This window comes from Strigops habroptila, chromosome Z (assembly GCF_004027225.2).
Source record: "Strigops habroptila isolate Jane chromosome Z, bStrHab1.2.pri, whole genome shotgun sequence".
NCBI classification, from domain to species: domain Eukaryota; kingdom Metazoa; phylum Chordata; class Aves; order Psittaciformes; family Psittacidae; genus Strigops; species Strigops habroptila.
This window is the reverse complement of record NC_044302.2, coordinates 2,366,866-2,392,437: the sequence shown is the minus strand read 5'-3', so window position 1 is coordinate 2,392,437 and position 25,572 is coordinate 2,366,866. Positions and strand designations below refer to the sequence as shown.

The 25,572-nt window shown below is 45.3% G+C and overlaps 1 protein-coding gene across 2 annotated transcripts in view; it reads left to right on the top strand.

The window, feature by feature from the left end:
- Positions 1-25,555, top strand: part of SPG7 (SPG7 matrix AAA peptidase subunit, paraplegin) — a 30,644-nt gene extending 5,089 nt beyond the window's left edge. For both annotated transcript variants that reach the window (XM_030512015.2, XM_030512016.1), the window contains exons 4-17: positions 2,749-2,999; positions 3,995-4,134; positions 5,971-6,073; positions 7,593-7,718; positions 8,033-8,195; positions 8,965-9,138; positions 14,919-15,043; positions 16,268-16,370; positions 17,404-17,514; positions 20,872-20,987; positions 21,767-21,923; positions 22,472-22,635; positions 23,042-23,119; positions 24,824-25,555. In XM_030512015.2, the coding sequence (XP_030367875.1) occupies positions 2,749-2,999; positions 3,995-4,134; positions 5,971-6,073; positions 7,593-7,718; positions 8,033-8,195; positions 8,965-9,138; positions 14,919-15,043; positions 16,268-16,370; positions 17,404-17,514; positions 20,872-20,987; positions 21,767-21,923; positions 22,472-22,635; positions 23,042-23,119; positions 24,824-25,033 (2,021 nt within the window). In that variant the 3' untranslated portion in view covers positions 25,034-25,555. The remainder of the gene's footprint in view (positions 1-2,748; positions 3,000-3,994; positions 4,135-5,970; positions 6,074-7,592; positions 7,719-8,032; positions 8,196-8,964; positions 9,139-14,918; positions 15,044-16,267; positions 16,371-17,403; positions 17,515-20,871; positions 20,988-21,766; positions 21,924-22,471; positions 22,636-23,041; positions 23,120-24,823) is intronic.
- Positions 25,556-25,572: the final 17 nt, after the last annotated feature.

Below are 25,572 nucleotides of genomic sequence, written 5' to 3'. Positions count from 1 at the left end.
ATTACTAAAAAGAACTCTTCAAACTGTCACTGCAGCCCTTGCAAGATTTTAATCAGAGAGTTCAGATTTGGGGTTAATGGCAAATCATTGCTTCACGGAGGCTTTTTGAGGCTAAAAAGCTGGAAGTATTCCCACAGCTGTTGCTTGCAAGTGACACATCCAGTCACTGGTTCTCATTTACTGAACATTGTGGGGTAGTTATGGTGCAATATGAATGTTGTACTATAAAGATAGTTAGACTTCACATAAGCTTAGAAATAGATTGATTTTGTCCTTAATTAAATGCAGAGTAGAGGAAAGTTTTGCATTGCCTTCTAGCTTTCTAGAAATGGTGTCTTTTCCTGAAATAATTCAGCTGTAGGTTAAAAGTCCTGGGCAAGTCTAATTCCTAGAAACTGGAGAAGTTGTTTGTGTGAAGATATCTAATGGCCAGCTTTTACCCTGTGGTGATGCTTTTGTGATTGTATCCGTAGTCATGTATGCTTTAGGACATACTCTATGCCTCCTCACTTTGTCTGAAATTTTAATGCAGAAAATGCCTTACCAATAGTTGACTCTGACATCTCCAAGGAACTCACATATTCAGTACTCACTTTCTAAAGTGGTTTCTTTTCTCTGTAGAATCTTTTTATTTAGAACTTGCTCAGCTTTGCAGGATATTGTCCAGACTAAGGCCCCTCACATACTATATTTTAATTTTCTTTAATAAGACTGTAGTGGATGTCATCCTGCAGCTTTGATGAATTGCTTTGTTCTAATAAAGCTGGATCTAGCAGATAAGACAAAAGTGAGGAGATAACATCAAAGAACATCTGAAAAGCTGCATTGTTTCTATTTAGGAGCAAGCCTTTCCTGTTAAATGTGGAGCAGAGCTAGGAAACGAGTGAAAAATGATGCTGTGTGTCTGAAGGACAGAGTACTTTTTTTAGCATCTGACTGGGTCGTATGTTTGTCCCTTGGTTTCGTAGCAGTGTGTGTAGGGACTAATTGGTGGCTAGTGATAAATGCTAGTGTCAGAGCATTTGTTATGAATTTGCAAATAAATTGAATCTGGGCTGCAGCGGGCAGATGCATTAGCAGTCCAGTGACACAGAATTAATTCATTGCTGGGTGTAGAACAGTATTTATGTATACCACGTTGCTGGTGATGTTAAATTGTGTATCAAGAGCAAGTGCTAAATTATATATCGAGAACATCCACATCGGGCTGGAAAGAGGAGGAGATATTTGTTGTCATCACAACTCAAACACTAGCTGGCAGTTGACATTGAACTGTGCTGTGGCAGCCCTTTGCAGACCACAGGATTTGAGATTTGCCGATGCAGCACAAAAAATGTTGGGCGTCTGAATGAAAAAAGGTTTGGTGGCAAACACTTGAAGTAAAGCACCCCTTTTTCTCATGTCAGCACTTCAGTATGTCACTGGTACTGTAAAGGCTGGTGAAAGCACATCTAGCATGTGAATCCCTCTGATACAGATCCTTAATATGGACAAGTTATCGAACCTTTTTAAACATGAGGTAGGCTGTATAGCATGGGAGAAAATCTGTGCAATTTTAAGGCAGTGGGCTTGATTTGTAGTATATTTATTTGCACAGGTAAGCTGCATATCACGTCTCCTGTGCTATTCCAGATTTACTGCAAATGCAGATATATTTTTAGGTAGTAGAGACGTCGTTGGTCTCATGATACAGGGTGACAGCAGATCAGGAGCTCACCAGGAAGCAATTATCTCTTATAATACTGTGCTATGTGATTTACCAGTGACGCTATGAACAGATTTTACTCCTAATATTTCCCTGTGGATGTGTTAGCAACAGCCTGAGGACTAGGCAACGTTGGAGCATGTAATATAGAAGTGGGCCGTAGTAGTTCTTGAGTTTGATTTTTAGCAACCAGGGTCCAATGGCTTTATTTGGCCTATATCCATGTTAGGCTAGGCAAGTGAGATAGCCTCTCATTTTGAAATAGAATGACGTTTGGTGGGATGGTAACAGGACTAGCAGACTGTGACATCTGAAGTCTGCTGGACCAGGATTAGACTGCCTTAAAACAGGAAACACTGATCAGAACTCTCAAAACATGTCTGAGATTGCAGTCTGTCTTTGTACACAATAACTTCTGGGGTTGAGGGTCTGTCTTTGGCTCCCTGAAGATTCAAATCCTCCTCTTACTGAAGCAACAGTTAAAGCACAAGAGGGAAGGTGATCCTCCATCGTCTTCTCTGTAATCACACGGTGCCTCGCTGCAGTGAGGAGTATTGGGGAATGGTGGAATATAGCCACAGCAATGTGACTCAAGCAGATTTTTTGCTGGTTAGCAGGATGCAGAATTTGCCTCCTTCCAGGCAACTGTTTAAGTTCACATCTGAGTGCTTCTGCTTTCATAACTTTTGACTTGGTGCTGTTTCATGTGTACAGCTGAGGCCCTGTGGTCTGATGGTCGAGATGCCAGAAGGGTCTGGGAATGCCACACAGTCCAAAAAAACTGACTCACTTGCATAACCTTGGGCAAGTCACACAACCTCCATTGTGAGCCAAGCCAGAAAATTGCCTGTGCAATGCAAGTTGGGTACTGCTTCGAGTCTGGCCCTTCAGTCGAAACCAAACACGCAACAAAAAAAACCTCCAAAAACTGTCGTTGTGTCAATCTTTGTTACTTAATTGTTCCTTCTTTGGATCAGAAAGCTCTACAATTACATGCTCATATCTGTTTTCTTTTTTCCCTTCTGATATCTTTTTTTTTCCAGAGGATGAGAAACGCAGGAAGAAGGAAAATCAGATGCATATTGAACGTTTACGAGCGCTCCTCATCATAACTCTCATAGTGCTGTTGTTTCGATTCATGCTCAGCGAGAACAGAGAAGGGACCAACATTTCCTGGAACTACTTTGTGAATGAGATGCTGGCAAAGGGGGAGGTCCAGAGAATCGAAGTGGTGCCAGAGAGTGACATTGTGGAGGTTTATTTGCACCCAGGAGGAACTCCACATGGACAAGTTGTGAGTGACTTTTTGCAATTGAAATGAGTGATCTTAGCTTATACTGTTGAAAGGAATTGAATTCATGAATATATATGTTCTGTAAAACTCTAGCTGGTAAATTCGCACTTCATTAATTTTTATTTTTCTTTTATTTGAAGTTCAGGGGACTTCTGTTATATCAACCTGGAAATTAAGACTTTTAGTTTAAATTGTAAAATTAATTAATAATGACCTGGAAGAAAATCTTATGTATGCCTAAAAAGCTGGAAAAAACCACCATTTTTTTTTCTGCTGGCTCAGTCTGATACATGAGAAAGCGTCTAGAACACTGTAAGATCTAGTTTCAAAAATGTTCTCCTACTTGGATTTTAGTTTCAAGTGTTCTGTCAAACTCCATCAGACTTCTTTCCTAAATCTTCCAAAATGGAGACAAAGCAGAGTTTGATCTTCTTACTTCCAGAAGTTACCACTAAGAATCATTACAAACTGGCTTGGGAGATTAAAATACTGTTCTTGGATACATCCCATTTTGTTGGGTGATTTATGATCCATTTGCAAACTGCTGGATGAAATTAATTTCTGACAGATTTGGAAACAAGATCCAAGAAGTCCAAGTGGAGCACAAGGCTCCTCCTTTCCAGTGATGTAGTTTTCTGTATATTTCTGTATATAGTATACTATTTCATCTTAGTCCATGGTGTCAGGATAACTGGGTTTGTAATACTAACTCCATCCAGCTTGTGTACAAAGTTGTTACATCTCCTTGTTTCTGGAAAGCTGAGACTTAGTTCTTGCCTTTTATTCTTTCATGAGGTGCTGAAGGGACTGTGTGTTCCCAAGGTCATTTGGAGGCCTAGTGTCAGTTATTTGCTCATGAGTTCGTTGATGCAGTATCAAAGGGTGAAACACAAGGCTAACCTTTATCTAACTTGTCCATGTTGTGCTTTTCTTCTGCTCACTGCGGTATCCTTATGCTACAACACTGACATGCTGCTTTTATTGCACGTCCCCAGAATGTTACCCTGTTGTACACAATGCGGGTGGCAAACATTGACAAATTTGAAGAGAAGCTGAGAGCTGTGGAGGATGAGCTGAATATTGATGAGAGAGAGAGAATCCCCGTTTCCTACAAACATCCTGGCTTTTATGGAAAGTATGATACAAATTTGTGCTTACTGTCTATCTTAGATTGGTAACAACGTCCCTCACTTGGAGAGGAAACTCACTTTCAACTAAATGTTCATATGTAAACATGGAACTAAAACTTGGTCTCTGTTTCGGAGCACTTACCCTGCCTTTCAGAAATAGGCATGTTCTCAAATGTACCTTAATATTTCACAAGTGAAGGTCCCAAAAAGGCGTCTGGAACTGCAGCATGCAGCAGACCAAAATGTTTCAGATCAGTATCAGCAAGTCTGAGTAAAGTCTGTGTTCTTGCACAGCTGAGCACTTCTTGTCCTTACAATCAATTATTCAAGTGCCGAGTGTGATAGACACTGTGACTCAACAAGTGATGTTACACCCTGGTCTGTGGAGAATGCTGGTGGTGCAGCAAGCCTTCCCCCCATTCAAATGCTTCAAGGGAGGCCTGTGGTGGCTCTTCAGTCTGTAAAAATAAACACCTAGTTTTGGCCTGCTTCTGCAGCAGCTGTAGATCAGAGGACAGCCTGCACTGTGCTCACTCCAGCTGTGAGCCACATACTGAGCAGAGCAGCTTTGATGCATACAAAATCTCAGTAAGAGGAGTTCTTCTATTAAACTTACAGCCCTTTTCTGTTACCTGAAACTTGGCTTAAAATATAAAAAAAGAGCTCAAAGCTTCTAATTCTGAAAAAGCTATAATGAGAAGAGGAGGGAAGATAGTATAGGGAAGGAAGAAAGATAGAAGAACAGAGAGCTGGAGCACCTCTTCTGCAAGGATAAGCTGAGAGAGCTGGAGTCTTCAGCCTGGAGAAGAGAAGGGTCCTTAAAGGGAGACCTTAGAGCAGCTCCAGTGCCTGAAGGGGCAGCAAGAAACCTGGAGAGGGGCTTTGGGCAAGGGTCTGTAGGGACAGGACAAGGGGAATGGCTTTAACCTGCCAGAGGGGAGATTGAGATGAGCTCTGAGGCAGAAGCTCTTCCCTGTGAGGGTGCTGAGGCGCTGGCACAGGGTGCCCAGAGAAGCTGTGGCTGCCCCATCCCTGGCAGTGTTCAAGGCCGGGCTGGACACAGGGGCTTGGAGCAACCTGCTCTAGTGGAAGGTGTCCCTGCCCGTGGCAGGGGTTGGAACTGGGTGAGCTTTAAGGTCCCTTGCAACACAGACCAGTCTAGGATTCTACAAACATCTGTCAAAATACTGTAGATCACTGGCTAGGCTTTATGCTGTGCTTTTATATGATATTCTAGTGTTTCGTTATACACAAGTTTGAAAAAATTGGCAAGTTCTGAATTTCAGCTAAAGGTCTCATACTGCACAATCAATTTAAAGTTTATCTTCATATAAACCTTGTATTAAAAATGTACAAATGCTGTTCAGAGGACAAGTAACTAGACAAAATCCAGTCCAGGTATCCACTCATACACAAACAAAAGGTTTCACATTTTGGGAAGGGAGGAAGAATTACACACAGTGGCCACCCCATCTACAGTGGGAAAGCCACTATGCTCCAAACCCTATAAAATGACACACTCTGCATGGTGCACAAGGAGGTGACCAGGCCATCTCTTGGGTGTAACAGCATGGCTGTAAGCAGTAGTTGCCAGTGTCCTCTGTTTAACTTTTTAGGCTAAGTAATTGTTGGGGTTTTTGGTTTATACAGGTTTTTGGTTTATACACACACACATATATAAAAACCTGTTAAGGTTCTATTTTCTCAGTTACGTCTGTTCATTGCACTTTTAGCCTAAATGTCAGGACCTTTAAAATACTGCAAATAGCTATGTTGAGTGATATTAAGCAAGCTGTGGGCAAACACTTCAATTTGTACCTGTCTTGCTTTCATCCTTTTAGTGATGTCATCTCTCTGATAGTGACACTTGTGGCTGTGTCCATGCTGTGGAGCATCTTCCGCCTCATTAGGGTTGCCGGACGAGTAGGAGGATTTAACGCCTTTGTGAGTATCCTGGATCTTGATGTTGTTTTGCAGCCTGTCGATACTCTTGTCTTCCCCTTCCCCAGCAGAGTCAATGCAGAATGAGAATTAACTGGAGCCAAGGACTCTCCATTCTTGACACATCTTGCTGTCCTGATCATCTGACTAGCTTGTACGGTAACTGGCCGTGGCTGAGGCTCTTTCTTTCCCCAGTGGCAGGAAGGGCTGAGCTCAGTGAATTTGCAGTCCAGTTTGCTCTGCTGTTTTCAAAGCTTGCTAATGAGTTGCAGCTGCAGATGGTGTTTTTCACTGGGTCCTGCCAATATGCCTCCCATACAGCCAGAAGTAGGAATTGCTGCTTTCTGCAAAATGAGTTCTCAATTTATAAAATATGTTCAGATTCTGGGTTTCATTATGTGTTGGCCTGTTCTGCTCCTGCCACATGCCTCACTTGCAACATCAGTCAAATCCTCCTCCTCCCCTCTTCCACCCTTGGCTGGATCAGCTGATAAAACTCTGCAGAAGTCAGCCTGGGGTGCACTGTGTTTAACTGCAGGGATTTGGGCATGAAAATACACTGAATTCAATCCCTTGTTAGATTTCCCACTCAGCCTCCTCGGCAGTTCTCTTCTGGCTTTGGGATTTTCTTTACACAAAGGGATACAGCTGCTCAGAGGAATATTTTAAAGAAGTGTTGAGTAATGAGAGCCTTGAGGGCTAGATTCTATCATTGCATAAGTGGGGACAGCTAGGCCCTGCCATGTTTAACTCTTCATTTGAATAAGCTGATATTTCTGAGGCCGGAGAAACTATGAACTTTCTTCTCAAAGAAAAAAAAAATCCCAAGTAGCAGTTTTTAGTGGAACATAATGAGCAGTTACTACTAGGGTGTTGAACTAAATTCTTGTTTTGACTGTCACTGTGGTGTGACACGCACCAGGAGGCTGAAATGTGGTGTCTGTTAAATTTGAGAACCTACAGTTCTGTCCTGGGTTGTATTTCAGGAGAAACCAGTGGCAGCATTGGACAAGGGTGCAAAGTGTTTTACATGCATTTATATGCATTTACTGGTTTATATGCATTTACAAAACAGTATTGGTAATTATTTACCACTGACAATTATTTACCATCAATACATACTCCTCAAAACTATACCTGTCCCATGTGTATTAAGGATCAAAGCATTTAGAACTGGGGAGAAGATACGAAATAAGGTTTTGGACATTCTGCATGGTTTTAAGATGTATTCCTGCCTGATCTACATAGAGTTTGAGCTGGATTGTGTTGGGACTATTACTGCAGGTCTATTCTGTCTCTTCCCAACATGTGAATAAATAAAGTTTGAGTCAACAGTCTTGCTGTGAAGTGTGTGCAAAGCAAAAGTGAGTAAACCAGCAACATGTTGGTGGGCATTTTAGTGTTGTTTCTTAGGGGCAACTTATACCTGTGTTGTCTCCCAGAGTATAGCAAACAGCCCTTCCAGACTGTTGCTTTATCCGAAGTCAGAGTGAGTCCTCAGTACTTGTTCTGCCTTCCACAGAACCAGTTGAAAATGGCTCGTTTCACCATTGTGGATGGGAAGTCAGGGAAAGGGATTGGCTTCAAAGATGTGGCAGGAATGCATGAGGCAAAAATGGAAGTCAAGGAATTTGTGGACTATTTAAAGGTATGTAAAAGTAGAACAACATAAGTGCTTGCTAACCATCTTCTGGGACAGGTGGCTGCATGTTCTGCTCTTCATCCTTCATGATGCTGAGCAGCCTCTGTTTAAATAATCTGACAGCTTTTTATGTTGTGATCAGCATGACTCGAATCTCTCTATTTTCCAGTTCCATAACAGGAATGCAGATGTAGCTGCTCCCATTAGCAGCTCAGAGTTGCCCAGGCCAAAAACAGTATCAGGAAGCTCTGGGAGGCCGTATGCTTGTGCAAATGCTCTGTGTGAGCTGTGAATCTAACAGAGCTGTGTTGTTCTTGCAGAACCCTGAGCGCTACTTGCAGCTTGGGGCTAAAGTGCCTAAGGGGGCCTTGTTACTTGGACCACCAGGCTGTGGAAAGACATTGCTGGCAAAGGCAGTGGCTACAGAAGCACAAGTGCCATTTTTGGCCATGGCAGGCTCCGAGTTTGTGGAGGTGATAGGAGGTAAGCTTCTCGGGAGGAAGTGTGTGAAGGTTACTTGGTCTCTTGGGAAGTTGGAGGGTGCTGGCGGGGCCTCTTGCATAGGGCAGAGTTTTAACCTGTCTTTGTATGGGGAGGATGAGTTTTAGATACATCTCCTGAAAATATAAAAGGTGTTCAGTAATAGAGAGTACTTAATTCTGCAGTATCTAAAATGTATGCCCTCTGAATTGCTAGAGCCGCCTTTTTGACAGTGTGCAGCCATGGTTCTTCACCTGAAAGCATTATCTCTGACTTCCCTGTACCTATTATTAAAGCCATTGACTGAGGCTTCCTTCCTTGTATAAGACCGCTAATGGATTTTCTGCTGCTCCCTGCTGATGGGGAAACTATGGCCTTTTTGTGCAGTGGGATTTCTATCTCTCTCCTTTTCTTCCTTCCTCACAGATCTCTTGAGACCTGACAAGGGTCATTGTGCAGGAAAATGCTGAATATTTCTGCTTCTGACCTGTGGAAGGAACAGGAGTTTATCTTAGGAGCTGGGAGCAGAGCTCTTCTTACAGCAGCTATAGGAGTCCCTGCAGTTCTAGGAGTTCCAGGAGGAGCTGTACTGAAAGACTAAGCAAATGAGTTCTGTGGCTATTTCTTTGTGCCACGAGTATTGAGAGACAGGCTGTCATATACCAAGGGCTTGCCCAGTGCCAAGTGTCTCACTGGGAGCCAGGAATGCTGCTCTCCAGCTTTGCTAACAATTTTAGCTACAAGGTTTGTTTCTTCTTCCCTTTCCCTATAGGTCTTGGAGCTGCCAGAGTCCGGAGCCTCTTCAGAGAAGCCCAGGCTCGAGCGCCCTGCATTGTGTACATCGATGAAATTGATGCTGTGGGCAAGAAGCGCGCAACCAATATATCTGGGTTTGCCAATGCTGAGGAGGAGCAGACCTTAAACCAGCTGCTGGTGGAAATGGATGGTCAGTATTCCTATCTGCCTCTCAGCAGCTGGGCCTTTATCACCTTAGAAATCCAAGCTGTTAGCCTGTACATCTTTGCCATGCATCTTTAGCATTCTTTTGCTGAAGTAATTACCGTTGCATTAAAACAAACCTCATTCCCCTTTTCCCTGGGACAAGGGTAGCTTGTACTTGGCAGCCAGTTCAGGGCTAAGCCCAGAACTGCAGCTTTATCATGTCCTTGCTAAAAAACCATCTGCATGATAAGTGGTAACTGTTTTGGACTGCTGCTAGGGAAGAGGTTGTGGCCCTGAAAGTCAGGAGGTTTTTTCCAATGTGGACGCCAGGGATGCCTTGGCCGGCCTTGCTCTGGTGTCAGAGGTCATCATATCGCTTGCTTGAAGTGGGTCTTTTCTCTGTGCTTTCTCTCAGCTGCTTTGCTGAGTACAGATGGAAAGCAGCAGCAGCTGCTCTTCAGCACAGGGTTGGTGGACACTGTGTGCCCAGTACTTGGCTCATGCTGACCCAGGCTTTCCTGCAGAACTCTTGGGAATCTTCTTAAGCACCAGTCTGAACCGTGTACCCCACACTGGATCCCTTTTCTGAAGGCACTGTAGCATACCTCTCTTCATCTGTCTCTTAGGCAGGACTACTCCAGAGCTGATGGTTACTAAGAAAGTAATCTGGCTCAGGACAGATCTCTTGACTATGTGCTGTGGCTAAGTTATGGAGATAACCCTCTTGAAATCTAGACATTTATGTAGGCTTTTAAGGGAGCGGGGCTAAATCCAGTAAACTTTAAAACCCTGGAACTAACTGGTTTTGTGACTCTACTGAAGACCCTGAGTCATAGCAGAGCGTAGTGTCACAGGCACAGTGAATTTGCACCAACAGTCACGTTGTGTAGAATCAACAGCAAATGTGCATTCGAGATTATGGCTGGCAGAGGGCAGCAACCCCAAAGACTGTTACTGCAGTAAATGGCTTCACCTTGAAAGTGTGCTTTCCCACTGGCAACTGGAGAAGAATTAGAGTATTGGAGAACCAAAAGAAAACGAATTGACAGCAAGGGCACTGCTGTCTGTAGAGTAACATTTAGGTCCAGCTGGCCATGAAGTGTTGTTGGTTACTTGATGTATTCCATCTAAGACAGGTGGCGGTTTAAAGCCTGTTAGGGTTTAAAGTTTAGTTTTCCCAGAGGGCCATAAGCAATGTAATACACAAATTCTCACGTCCTTTGACTTATTCTCACACAGTCTGCCTGACTACAGGATCCTTAATCTAAACTGGGAGAGAGAAGCTTTGCAAACAAATCCTGGTTTGATGCCACACTTCTGTATGGTTTCTGGCTGCACTGGAATCGGCCCTTTTCTCAGGCATTTTCACATGAGTGCCAAAAGGAATGATCCTTTTGCTGTTCTTAGTCATAACTCTGTCAGAGCCTGCAGCACTGGACCAACTTGCAATGTTTCTGTTGCTAAATCTTATTATTGCAAGCAGGGCCAGGAACAACTACCTACCTGCCCATCAGGGAGTGTTTTTATCAGTCTGCTGTTTGGTGGAACAGAGCCACCTTTTCCTTTGGCTGTAACTGTGACACTTGTTGTCTCATCACACTCTTCATATGAAAAATCAAAGGCTCTTCTGCACTAAAAGCATCCCACTTTCTCCAGACTTTGTTAAAGGGGTTAAAACTGCTTGCTTTTTCACTGAGCATTTGCAGTATAATGGGAATGAGCCCTACTGAAGTGGAGCACGTCCTGCAGTTCAGCAGCAAGGCTGCCTTCTGGAGAGTGCTCAGGAGTCAACCCTCTCTTTTCAAGGAGAGAAGATGGGACTTGTAAAATGCTTTCAGGAAATGGTAGATGTTCCTCCATACGGCACACAACATGATCTGTAATTCTGGATCTCTGCCCTTGCTGCAGAAGGAGGAGAAATCGTAAGCAGGAGCACAGCATGGTACAGACAGGGTAGAGCGGTCCTGCTGCAGAGAGACCCTTCAGGCCTCTCTCTGCTTCAGCACAGGTGCCATGAAGCTTTTGGAGGAGGAATGAGCTTTAAGTAGATCCTAAACAACCAGACAGAAGTCCGGTTATCAGAGGAGCATGCTTGAAACACACAATGCTGCATAGATACCAGAAATCACCTTAAATACGTGTGTGCGCTTCCCCGGAACTTCGCAGTTGCACGAATTTATGCAGCTTGGCCAAGCACGTAAATATGCTTGGAGTGAATATAACATGGACGAATACAGCTGTATCTGTACAGTAGATGTTCTCAACAGAAAAGGCTAGTTAGTAACACGCTGAACAGCAATCCTGGTGTGGTGGGTTTTTCTTTTCTCCTGACGGTTGTAGGGTGAGCTGGCAACAGCTTAACGCTGAATTAAATGGAAGCCCATGTGTCTGTTCAGGAATCTGTAGTCAGTACAATCCACGTCTCTGTACTAAAAATGAAGTGTCTGATTTCCTCCAGTCTGTAGAAATTGGGCATGGTTTCTAGAGTGTTTTGTTGGCGAGTCTCAATTCAGAGGTTGGGGTATAGCACTATGGGAAAGTGGCTTTAGAAGGTGAATGCTATCCTTGATGTGTACTTTAATAGTCTCTTGTTTGCTCTGTGATGCCTAGTTTATTTTAAAATTTATATTGTTTCGTTATTTATTCATGTCTCATACAGATACTAAGTCATTCGTTTTGCTAAGTGCTTTATCAAACACACTAGAAAAACAGCCCAAGGAGTTTACAGTGTCAGATGGGAGACAGCTGGCAAGGACTGTCAGGCTGGTACACGAAACATGGACTTACTGTTGGCTTGTGCTCACCAGCAGTGATCTTGGCACGTGTTGCTGCGATGTTATCTAATAGAGTGTGTTACCTAAACGAAGGGTGAAGTGCTGTGTGCATCGTGGCAAGACAGTTTTCAAGGTAATATTGAATAAGGTTTTTTAGGGGCACTATCCAAGTGCAAGTGGAGGAGTGGCATGTGCTTGTAAAGAGGAAGCCTTGAAATGGAATGTTGAGAGCTCTGTTTTGGCTGTGTTTCTGGAATTGATGGTTGAAGTTCTGCAAAGCAGCACCATAGAACCGAGTGAGCTAGTAATTTGAAAAAAAAAAAAACATATGCACAAAAGTAGATCTGAGTCATCAGCAGTGATTGTTGAATTTATGTGTTCCACTGAGATTACTCATAGGTAAGGCAGCAGAAGAAAAGGAGGGTCAGAGCGCTATGGAACCTGCTCTGCAGGCTGGAGGAAGGATGAGGACACCCAGAAAAAAGCCATTTTGCTCAGCTGCATGGAATGAATGTGCAGTTTGATACTCCGTAATTCTAGTACACAGATTTTCCAGTAATTGTGCTCTTCCTACAGGCGACCTTGGTTTCCTCCACTCTGACAGCTTTCATCGTGTTCTGGAAGCACCAAGAATCTGCTGGGAGAAGGGGAGGGCCTGGAGGGAGCCTGTATGTACAAAAGCTGTTTCTAAAAACCAGAGTGACGCATGTACTCCGGTCTTTGTCAAAACAGGTGCCTGGTTTGAATAGTGAATCTTCCCTCACAAACCACAAACAAGCGGAAGAGGAATGTGACCCAAATATCTCCTCTGTTCTGAATGCATTTGGGAGAAGCTTGACAGTCCTGGGTTGATGTGTGTTGTGTAAATGAAAGCGCAGGAGGTTTTTTGGTAGCAGCTCTTCACCTCAAGTTCTCAGACAAAACCTCTCCCCTGTTCTTGCTGTATGCAAGCTTCTCACTCTGAGGCTTCCCTCACAAAGGTGGCTCTCTTTTAACGATACTGTTCACAGATGATGTCCAGAAGGCTTTTGAACAAATGGCTAGAGGATTGCACAGTGTAATAATGAGGGTGAGATGCCCATCAAAGCAGTGTGCTGCGGCAGTGGGGAGCAGAACACTTGCCAGCTCAAGTAGACCCTTTTTTTCCTTCCTTTCTTCAAGTGGCTTCATTTGTAAACACTCTAGATACAAAGGCTCTCTTTAGGCTGAATTTACAGAGCTGTTTTTCATTTGTTGATGTGACCTAGGTGGTGGATTTTAGCCAAAGGAACAGTCTACATCTTTGCCTGTGAAAGCCAAGTCCTGTGATGTGCCAGGTGATGTTGCATTGGGAACAGTAATATGAATCAGAGCCTGCAGTACTAGATTTCTTGGAGCAGTGTTTCACACCAGTGGGTTACAGGCTTGAGAGCAAGTGGAGCAGAAGCTGATGTGAGGAGGATGCTCTCAGTGGTTCTGGGTTTTTTTTTTTTTTTCATTTGTTCTAATAGTCAGACCTATTTTAAGAGAGTCTTCCCAGCTGCAAAGCAGATAATGTACTGTACCATCTAATCCTGCCGTGTGAATGAAGCTTGCTATCCCCCAAGTGCCTGCCAGTCTCTCTGCTTATTTATTACACTCCGAAGTGCAGTGTAATACGTGCTTGAAGGATGGCTGGCTTTATCCTCTCCAGGAGCTTATTTAGACAGCATCCTGCAGGGAGGAAGAACTGAGGTTTGCTGTAGCACATGCTGACAGAGCCACTCCTCTGACTTACCTGTAACCTTAATCTCTCTGCTGAGCTCTTGTACGCTGACACATTTGGCAGCGCTTGTGGTGGAGCTGGAGAGAGCTGAAACCCGCCCAGCTTACGTGCATAAAGCTGCCTCTGCAGCTTGTGACTTGGCAGCCCAGGCAGCGCATGGGACTAAGGCGTCCTTTCCCTGGGAAGGCTGCTGTGTGCCAGCGCTGTCGAATCTGCTGTAAGCAGGTGACTCATACCCCGGGGCCTGTGGGCACCTGGTGGAATGTCATAAATAAGCAGTGTGGTTCAGTGATTCAACGTGATCTCTGGCTCCCCACCCAAGCAGCACAACCGCCTGCCCCTTCCTGCCTTCCTCCAGATGCAAGTGCTCTGGCTTCCCCGGGAAGCCCTGTCTGCCTTTGATGCCTCTGTACTGCAGGCTGCTCAAACGCAGCTGCTAAATCCTGGTGCTTCCTTCATCTTTAAGACCCGGAGACAAAACCTTCTCTGACTGTGGTTTGAGCTAGCATGTGCTAATCATCGCTGCAGAGCTATTTGGTTGTATTTTGTGTCTGTCTACATGTCTGTGGTTGAAGTTCCGCAGGGTTGGTCTTTGCAGTGGTCTGCAGTATGCCCAGGTACCTTTTGAGTGATAAAAGATGAGTGAGAAGGCAAAGATTAAATCATGCTATAACATGCTCCTTGCTGGGTGGCAAAGCTGTGTCCTCTTTGAGCTGATGATCCTGGTGGGCTGCCTGTGACTGAAGGCTAAAAGTAAATGAAAGCTGAAAGGGCTTTGCACGGAAATATTTGTGAGGGAAAGGCTGTTTCATCATTGTTTGTACAACCTGGTGCTAAAAGAGCAGCAATTGACATAAGCCTGGGGGTGAGAAGGCATCTCCTAACTTACCAGAATAGAAACGTTCTGTTCTGGTTTCTAGTTGGAGCGATTTTCAAATGTGGCAAAAGGAAGTGGGGGGGGGGAAGTTTTAAGCCAAGATTTATTAAATACTCTGAAATTCCCTTTTCATTTATCTGTGATGACCAGAGACTGGCCTGTGTGACTTGGGAGGTTCCTTCCTGTCTTGTGCTCCTCGCTGGAGAGGAGGACACTTTGCCAGCCTCAGCTGCCCCAAAGGATGCTGTAAACACCCTCTGGCTTTTTATGATAAAGATTCATAAAGCATTCCCTGCATCCTGCCATGCCCCATCTTTTTGTATGCCTGAAAAGCAGCATCTGCCATGGTGAAAACCTCCACCTTTGATTTTGGTTGGTTTTTACTACAGGAATGGGGACCACGGATCATGTCATAGTGCTGGCTTCCACCAACCGTGCTGATGTCTTGGATAATGCTTTAATGAGACCCGGGAGACTGGACAGGCACATCTTCATTGATCTTCCAACACTCCAGGTACATTCCACCTGCTGCCCTGTCCTTACCATAATGCTGATGTCTAAGGTTTCTCAGTCCTTGATGGTGATCGATCCATTCGTGAGTCAAAAGCTGAGTTTGGAGAAGGTAGAGCTGGTAAGCTTCTGTTTGCCTTTATTTACGTGCTCTAGATGAAGGACTTGACTCTCTAACACAGTTGCTTGTTTCCCTGAAGTGACCACTCACTGTTTTTAAGTGTCTCTGCTCTGGTACCAGCTTTGGCGGTGAATTCTTCCGTGAGGTTTGCTTTGCCATGCAGATGCAGAACTATGTTTGTGTTTTCTCTCCAGGAAATAGGGAGCCACATAATTGGCAAGCTGGCTTGTACGAGAATGAGAGCTTAAATTGTCATGTGCCTTGAGCACCATTTGTTCTATAGGTTTATCGTCCTCACTATCCTTGTAAGGCTCCTCATTTTCCTTTAGGCAGCCTGTTAAGTGAGTTGCTCCTTCTGAGTGCTTTTTAAATCCATTTGCTAGGAGTCTTCCATGTCTGCTGTGTTGACATTTGTAATAGAGTTTTGGGAATAGGCTCAGCTGCAGTAAAGATCTATCTGCTCTGCCAGCACAGGCTCTTCTTCTCCCATCTGTGCTTTACTGCCGTCCTCAAGAGTTTTCAGTTAAAATACCTTAAATGCCTGATAGAATCTGCCACCGGAAGCATGAACTGTGCAGCTGTCCTGAAGGAGGAAGGGGAAAAACCCTGGCAACTGAGCCCATTGTTTTAATCAGGATCTCCTGGACCAGCTGAATGAGTCACTCCTTGACTACTTGCCAGCCGTCATCTCACCCCCACCTTCGTCTGGGAAATGGTCTCTGGTGAAGGAGCTGGTAGATGGGGTTTGCAGTTTGCAGCGTGTGAGGGAACAGGTAGAGGCAGTGAGAGCTACTTCCTGCAAGTGCTTTCATGGTAAGAGAAAAGTTAAGACAGATCAGAGTGAAAGTTAGGAGAGGAGAGTGGCCCGCGGAGAGAAAGCAGTGACTCACGGTAAGCCTCTGTACATCTGTTCTGTGTTTGAGCCGGGTGTTTACCGGGGCTCCTGGAGCACGCTACACTGTAAGGACAGCCCTGCCCTCTGGTGGCAATGCCACCGTGTCCCAGCTGCCAGAGGTCTGCTCCTCCCCTACTCCCTGCGAGGGACAGCGCTGAAGCTGCCACGTCGTGAAGGTTTGCTTGGGCTCAGGTGTTCTGTGCTCTTTACAGGAGAGAAGAGAGATCTTTGAGCAGCACCTGAAGGGCCTCAAATTGATCCAAGATGCCAGCTTCTACTCACAGCACCTTGCAGAACTGACGCCAGGCTTCAGTGGTATGACATGCTGTGTCCCAGTGAGGTTGCTCTGCCTGCTTCTGCACTAGTTCTGCAGTTCATGTTGGAGCTTCTTGGTTGCTTAGTTTTAACTATTTGGGTCTAACGGGTTTTGGTTGGTTGGTTTTTTTTTTTTTCCAAGCCTTCTCCGTCTCTATGGAAATAGTGGGAACCGAACCAGCTCCCTGGTGAGCTCTGTTGAGCAATTGTTCGTGGCTATTTGCAATCTTCTGAAATTTCTGGGACTAGCAGAGTGTGGGGATAGGAAAATACACTTTTATAATGTCCGGGTTCCTAGTTCCTAAAGGGAGGAACCACTGCTCGTGCTCCTATCCAAGCTGTTGTCGAGGCTGAGATGTTGCACTTCAGGGGGAAAGCTCTTGAAGCTGATATATGTTACCAGGAAAGTGATAGGAGGAATGAATAGAATTACTTTGTCGGTCAGAGTAGAAATTGAACAACTCTGCCTGGCTCCTGCACTGAGCCTGTTTCCAGGATAGGTCCCTGGGAATTTGAAACAGCGCTGAGCAAGGGGCTCCAGAGTTCCTGTTGATGTGGAGTTCCTGGAATATCCTTTCTGGGTTTCCCCTCTAACAGGCCCCAGCACACTGCCTCTTCGTGACTTCTTTCAGCAGCCCCCCGCCACCATCACCCACACACACAAACGCAGAACAGATGTTCTTTCTGTTCCGCACAGAGGTTGTGCGGTCGCTGTGTGAACAGCAGCCCGTGCCAGCCCGGACTGCCCACTCCCCTGTTGCTGAGAGCCAGCCTTGGCGTTAGCCTCCTAACTGATCTGAACTGAACTCTGCCCTCCGTGTGGCAACGCAGTCTTCATTGCCAAGCGGTTGCATTGTTCACATCCAACATAAACACCATGGGCTAGGTTTGCTCTCTGTTCCCAGGGAGCAAAAAAGTGCAGGCTAGCTGACTTGTTTAGGTCCTTCTCAAGATTTGTTCTTGCCTCTTCTGTCCCCTGCAATCTCTGTCATGTAACAAATCCAATGTAATTCTTGTAAACTCTTGTCCACAGGAGCTGACATAGCGAATATATGTAATGAAGCTGCTCTTCATGCCGCTAGAGAAGGTCATAAATCCATCGATACTTTCAACTTTGAGTATGCTGTGGAAAGAGTCATTGCAGGTAAGTGATCCAGGCATTTCATTTCCCTCCAGTCTTACTGGTCTGTGCCATGCTTGAGAGAAGGCTCAAGTGAATGGGTTACAGTCAGGGAAGACACACGGGTCCTAACTGTGCTCTGTCCTGTAGTGCTGACCTAAAGATTTTAGGTTTTTACAGTCACAGATAGTTCTCCAAACAAGACCCTGTAGGGATCTATCTTCCTAAATTTGTAGGCAGCCTGAACCCGTAGCTCAGAGGAGATGGCCAGTAGTAAAACAGTAAAGAGGGGAATTAAAATCTGTATGGCTTTTTTAGTTTTAAAAGAGTTGGGGTTTGGTTTGTTTTTATAAGAAAAGGAGTGGAAGTATCTCGGGGTTTTTCTTGCTGTTCTGGACACCTGCTACATAAACATGAATAGCAAATAGGCTACGCATCCTCAACAGCAAGAAATCAGAGAATTTTCTGTTTGGTCTCAAAGCCCAGGCTTTGGTGAATTGGCAGAATAAACTGAAAGACAGTAGAGTACTGTTCTCCCTCTGAGAACATCCTGTCGGCCTTTCCCTGTTGCGTGTGCTATTGCCAACAGAGGAACCTCTGGAGATTACCCTGTAGCAGTATATTATAGGGAAGGGAAAAAGAGTTCCCAGAACTCTTGACTTCACCTGAGGGATTTGAATCTGGTGGGGTTCAGTGTGAACTGCCCTGTAGCCAAGCTGTGGTTTTCATAATCAGACACTTAAGTGCTTCGAGGCTGCAGTGTCGTTAGCAGGGGGTGAGCCTGGGCAAACAGAGTGGCATTCTGTGCTTTGCTTAGAGTGTGTGGAACAGGATGTTTGTACTAGGTCAGTTATTTCCTGATCCAGGAATTCAGTCCTGAGTGTTTGCTTTATCAGAAAATGCCTAAACAATTCCTCAATTAAGAGAAGATTTTTGAGAAAATTCCTGACAGTTTCACCTGCCCCTTCAAAGCACTCCAAGGGATTTGGTTTTGGTAACTGTGGTCACACTCACACAAAGCACAGGCTGTACCAAGCAGCTCCCAGGAGTTGACAGCGAGATGACTGTAGTTGTAACATAGAAGTCCTCATCAGCTGGAGAAAGAGGTACTTTATTTCTCATCTGCAAAAGAGAAAGCACCAAACTTGTAGGGGTTCACTTGGGTTTTCTTTCTGAGTTCCATCCTTGCCTTAGTTCCCCAGACTTGGAAGGTGAGGCAAAAAGCAAGGCCACAGGGGATTAACGTGGTGGGGCTTTGCAGGGCATGGGCTTCAGCAGTTTCACTGCTGACAAGCTGACATGCTTCCCCAAGGCTCTGTGGTGCGTAGGAGGCCTTAAAGTCTTTTTGTTGCTGAATTGGGATTCTTTCATGTTAGTGAGACCTGGCTATTTTCCGTACACTACGTCTAAAAGACCTCAAACAACCCTTCAGGCTTGTAAATTGAATGTACCCTTGCCATGTAATAGGAATGCTTCTGGGTTTCACAATCCAGAGGGCATTTCAGTTGCTATAAAGCTTGTCTTGAAAGAATGAAGATATTACTGTGCTTTCCATTATAAGCTTCTGGTTTTAATAAGTGGTGTGGAATCAAAAGAGAACTTTGCAAGTCCAGAGGCTCTGTCAGCCTTAAAGCTTTGTATTGCTGTAAGGGAGGAGTAAGAACTTTTCTCTGTGGTAGTCCCCATTGTGTTTTTAGTTTGGGAACAGAAAGCAGTCAATAAGTCAGGTCTCCTGGGAGTGAGGGAGGAAACCTGCTGAGCGCAAAGAAGCTTTTAGGGGTTGTCTTTAGAAGATGTAGAGGAGCTTGGTTTCTTGGTGGTGTTTGTGTCCTCTCTGTAAGGGCAGCAGAGATACACCAGAGTTGTTTCCTGAGTTCTGTCTCCTAAATGCAGTAAGTACAGGCCTTTAGAGAACTTTCCTGCCTGGAGATGAACTTTATGTAGGAAAAGAAATAATCTTTGTAAGCACACTGTGTTTGCTGTTGAGAAGAGTACAGTCCCTCCCTCCTTGGTGGGCTGAAAGAGGAATGATTCCAGAATTTTAAGTGTCTGTATGTGTGTATATATATATGTGTGTGTCTATATACATGCAGTATATATATACATCTTTCTACAGAAGACGACATACAGGCATATGCACACACACTGCTGAAGGCAGGGTGAGGGACTGACTGATAAAAATCAAGGCTGTCGCAATTAATTTGCTATTCCATCACCATCATGCCTTGTGGGAAACAGTGGTTTCCAGGGTCTCTGAGCAGTAATTTTACAAGATCTGCCACACTAATTTTGCTGTTTCCTTGTTTAATAAAGCTCTTAACTTTGTTTAAAAATTAATGTTAATAGAATGTTGTTTTCCGAGACATGAAGCAAGCTTGGTGTAATGCTGCTCTTGACTCTGCCTGCTCTACCCCCTGCTGCTGCTGGCACTGTGTGGAGACATTGGCTTTAAAGTACTGGTACCTTTTTGCATTCAACATGCAGAGATGTAGTAAATGCTTGATATGCAGGATATTCTGTAGTTAACATATTTTCTATGTGCTAGAAGTCTTACTTCCATTCAGCATTTATTTTTTAATCCTTATTGGACTCGCTCTGCATTGCAGACTACTGGGTTGGAAAATAAACGCTCTTGAAAATCACCTTTTTGGGGGAAGTATTAAGTGGGAGTTACGGCTTAATTTGCTAGTCCTCAGGAGCCTGGGAATAAGCTCACGCAGAGCATGCCATGTGTAATCAGAGACGTTTCCAGGGTCTGGAGAAAGATTTTTTGTATATATTCTTGGTCTTTTGCTGATGTGAACACTCCTCATGCACAAGAATCTCAACTGGGACCTCATATATAATGCAACATCTTGTTTCTCTCATATTCTGCCTAAGGGACAGAAAGACCATACGGCAAAATCAGTACGACACTCTAGCTAGTCTCTGTTTTGGGGTTTGTTGGTTTGTTTTTTGTTTTGTTTTTCCAAATGGTAGGGTGACTTGTTGCAGATCTGTCCCTGGGCAGAGATACACTGTGACATGCTTTTGGCAGAGCTGGGAACAGAACAGAGCTTTGTGTTCTAGAGCTGTGATCTAATCAAATGTTAAATTATTTGTCGAATGATTAAGTCTGTTGTAAGGAGGAAAGGGGGGGAAAGTTTTTGACAGCGTTTTCAAGCAGTCCAGGAATGGATTGCTTTCTGCTGCAGGGGAAGAGAGCACCTCTTCCACAGCACGTAATTGAAGGGCTTTTTACTGTATCTCCATAGACAAGAGTGCAATATGATTTTTGCTGGCTGTTAGCCCCAGACTGTGCTAGCTTGAGCACAAGATTACGCCCTGCTGGTTGCACCTATTGCTGGCAATCTCATCGAATCCTTGTCTGTGTTCCTATAGGCACTGCCAAAAGAAGTCAAATCTTGTCACCAGAAGAGAGGAAGGTTGTGGCGTTCCACGAATCAGGCCATGCACTGGTTGGCTGGCTGCTGGAGCACACCGAGGCTGTGATGAAGGTAACTACACCACCAGCTCTTCCGCAAAGAAGCCTGTCACTGAGTGTGAAGAGAGTCTTTTGGGCTTCTCCTGTCTGAGATTTGCTGATTGCTTTCTAGTACTTGTGTTGAATTCTCCTCTGTGAGCTGTGAATAGTGCAGCAAAATAAAGGGTTAATATAGAGTCATTTAGGTTGAAAAAGACCTTCTCTGCAGGGAAAGGCCTCTCTGGCACCCCAGGGTGTATTCTTTCCCATGCACATCTCCTTCTCAAAAAGCCTTGACGCTGAGAGGACATGGGGAGTGGAAATGACAAGGGAGACAGCTCATTGGCTCTCCACCAGCAGCACATTCACTCTGAACGACATATTGTTTGAGCTGGACTGTTGTTAATTACTCTCTTTTAATGCATGTGGGAAATGGCTCTTACTTTTCTGCAGACATCCTATCTTTCTCCAGGTAGTTTCAGTGATTCTGGAACACGGTGAAGTGAACTCTTTGGCTTATACTCTCCAAAGCAACTCCTAAATCTCAGGATTCCACTGGCTTGCTGTTAAGGACAATTTCCTTTCCATTTCTTGAGCAGAAAGTGGCAGAGAGCTTAATGTCTATAGCTGTGAGGCAGAGCCTTCAGTACAGGAATGGTAACATACTGCAGTCCTTGGCCATGTCTCTGTAGGCCAGCCTGCCTCATAGCTTTCCACAGATTTCACTGGGAATGGAGGCCTCTTCCTGTTCTCTTTCTGCTGCTGTAGGTGGGAGCTCTTCTGCTCTCTGAACCGAGTTGCTCTGTGTTGCAGGTTTCCATAGCCCCTCGGACAAACGCCGCTCTCGGATTCGCTCAGATCCTTCCAAGAGAGCAGTACCTCTTCACCAAGGAACAGCTGATGGAGAGAATGTGTATGGCACTGGGAGGGAGAGTGTCTGAGGCCATCACCTTTAACAAAGTCACTACAGGTGAGGAGCCAGACCTGACACAGACCCTGGAGATTGTACTAAGACATCCTGATCTTGTGCTTGCTCTGTCCACGGGTGAGCTGAGCAAGAAATGAAGGCTTCCCACACTGAGAAGAAGAAATGTCAGATTGCATGATTTGATCTTAGGCTTGCATTTGTGAGCGTGGAGGTCTCTCACTGTTGATTGTCACTGTGTTGTCTTAGACTTGTCCCGAAGCCTAAGGCCACAGATGCAATTACCCAGTGAGACTCTTGGCTTATGGCAAGGCCTAGGGTTTTCTGTGCCGTGTTTCCAGCTAGTTATATCCAAATGGGGTGGCAGTGACAGGTAAGCACGCCACATAAGCCAGTTACCAGTAGATTCACTCGATCACGCATGGGTCCTGCAGTACATGTAGAAAGGTCCATCAGCAGGTGGAGTGTTCACCTCCATGGGCTCTTGTGGGTCCTCTGGTCTCTTGACTAGGAGAATGCATGTTTGCGGAGGATGTGCTTCTCTTGCACTCAGCTCAGAGCTGGCAAGCACTGTGTTTGTCTCTCTTGCCCAGGAGCACAGGATGACCTGAAGAAAGTGACCAAGATAGCCTACTCTATGGTGAAGCAGTACGGAATGGTGCCCAGCATTGGGCAGGTCTCCTTCCCAGACCTGGATAGTGCACCTGGAATTGGTCGGCGCCCTTTCAGCCAGGGACTTCAGCAGATGATGGACCATGTAAGGCTGCCGTTGGTTACACATTCCTGGTTTTGTTCTTCACTTTCTGCAGCTCGGGGGGGAAAAGCAAATAACTTGCACCCAAACAGTTGATGTTTTTCTGTTAGCCATTGGGGAGTGAATTTCAAGTGAGTTTGTTTCCCTGGGATTTGTGCTGAGCTGCATCTTTTGCTACCAGACAGCCTTCTTAATTACACTGCGTTTCCCACCAGCTGGGACTCTACTGGAGAGTTGACTGTTCCTTACCACGAGTACTCCTCTGGCTGGTTTTCATACGGTTTATCTGTATTTTCTGTTGATGGGAACCACTTTCTGCCTGTCTCAGTCTGCAGATTCTATCCCTCGATTATCCACATGTTGTGTTTATTGCACTCCAAATCTCTCTCTCCTTGTTACTGTCTTTTAGGAAGCAAAAGTCCTGGTGGCTCAGGCTTACAGGCGCACAGAAAAACTCTTACTGGAGAACAGGGACAAGCTACAAACAGTAAGTTGGAGGGGAGGGAGGGTAGGGGTGATTTTGTGTTTTTCACCTGGGGTGTTTTTGCCTTGCTCCTTTCTGTGCTCTCAAGCTCAGCTATCACAGTGTCTCTGTGGTCCTACGAAGTCTTGTAGAGGGAATGCTGGGGCTTATGGTGTGAACAAGTGAGTACTGCAGATGCCCCAGATCAGGAGAAGGCGCAGGGAGGAATGTGTGCTCTTCCAACAGTGAGCTCTCCACCGTGAGTAGTCTGCCTTTAGACACCAGCTGGTATTTGCAGGGTAGAGGAGTAGGAGTGCTCTGTGTAAGTGATCAGTGCTGGAATCTGTGTCCCTCACCTGCACTTCTCTGCTAGCCTCTTGGCAGCGTAATTTCCTGGAGAGCAGACTGACTGTTCTTGTGAAGCCCATAAATGCAGGAACAGCTCATCCTTCCGGGTCCTGTAGGTGCACAGGAATCAGGTGGGTGGTTTCTGGCTTTGATGAAAGACTATAGGACTTGTCACCTTGGCTGCTTGGTGCTGGTTCATGCTTTCTGGAGACTCCAGGAAGTTTTCACCTGCCAGCTCCTTGATACCTGATATAATAAGGAATCCTTGTTGCAGAAGTAGAGCTTTGCCTCCTCCCTTCTGCGTCCTGACAGTCCCTGCGCCAGTCACTCTGGCATGTCCTCACCAGCTCAGCAGCAGCTCTGTACCTGTTGCTCTGGGCTGAGCCGCACTTGGGTTGCAGTACCCTGTGTATCTACTTGATCTTTCCTTCAGAAGTCTGGCCCATAGCATCCAAAATAACCAGCAGTCAACTCAGTGTTGCATGTTTTGCAAATAAAACAATTATTTTATTTAAATCGTCTTTTTAAACAAACAAGAACAATGACAACAACAGCAAAAACCCCTTCAGCTACACAACTGCAGATCTTCTGTGCGTAGCAAGGTAGCCAGAGCTGGCTTGCTCAGGCACCCTGCTGTTGGCCATATCTCAGTCCTGTCCCCAGGACAGTGCCCGGGGAGCACTCTGAAGGCAAACTCTGTTAGGGGGTCTCTTCTCTGCAGGCCTCCTCTGTTCTGTTGCTTTCATTTAACAGCAGTCAGATGTTTGCTAGAGGCTCATCACAGAAAAACTTTTAAGTTAAGCCAAAGCATCTACAGAGTAAATGTTTCGGTTGCCAGGCCAGTGTGTTGCATCTTGTCAGCAGAGTTGAGCAGTTCCATGTTTGGCAGCCACCTGCTGCTCAAGTGCGGCCCTTCTGCTGGGCAGAGGAGCCAGAGCATTCAGCTTTTCTGGAGAGGAACTTCTGCTGACCTTCAGCCCACGCCTGCAGGAACAGACAGCTCTTTGTTGTCACTGCGAGCGGGTCTGACCGTGGTCTCATGTGCTGCTACTTCGGCATCCTAGGCAGGGCCACAGGTGCAGTGACAGTGGCAGGAAGGGCTTGTCTCCAGTTATTCTTGGAGTTCTGACTTGAGGAATCATTCCTTAGAGCTTGTTTTATTGCCTCCAGTCATGCTCTGTATTCCTGGATAAATATACTCTCATGAAAGGTGGAGAGCTGAGGTGGTTTCTGCAGGCTCTGGGGTCCCCCCATCTGTGCTGTGGTAGTCAGGGTCCAGATGTTGAGATCTGTGTTGGGCTGGCAGGGAGAGTTCAGATCAGTTCAGAGAGACTGTTTTCAAACCCCTGTGCCTCATTATGTCTTGTTTACTCTTTCTAGCTGTCTAATGCCCTCCTGGAGAAAGAAGTGATAAATTATGATGACATTGAAGCTTTAATTGGGCCTCCACCCTACGGGCCAAAGAAAATGATAGCTCCTCAGAGCTGGCTTCAAGCAGAGAGAGACAAGCAAGATACAAGAGATGAAGAAATGCCCCAGCAGCCACCAAACCATGAGGAAGAGGAGGAACCACGACTGAGACCAGTATGAAGCCCACTCCTGATGTGGAATGGGAGGACTTGAAAGGCTTATTTTGGACACAGACCTGTTCCCTTTTCCAGAATTAAAGATACTGAATAGGGAATCTCTGTGCTGCTGTTAACCAAAAATTGGCTATGTTGGCTCTTTTAATGAGGTTTTTAATGCAGGAAAGAGAACTCCTTAGGACTTTGAAATTGATTCTCAGCAGGGTAGTAGTGATTAGGAGTCGGGTACGTCTAATCCACTGGAAGGATGTCTTGTACACAGCAGTGGTGTACATGTTCTTAAGGGTGAAAAAGATCCTGTGGAGTCTTTATAAGCCACCTCTCGCTGTGCTGTGATGCACGGCAGGAGTGCAGGGCTGTCCCTTCAGTGCCAGGACAGTCAGTATATAGTGAAACCCCTGCGCAGCTGGGAGGGTGTAGTTGTTGTGTGACTCTGCTGTCACCTTTGATCATCTCTGCTGCTGAACATAAAATACAAGCTGAAAAACAGACTTCACTAGAATAAACTGTCCATAACGTGCCGCTGTGTTTGTAGAATATGTC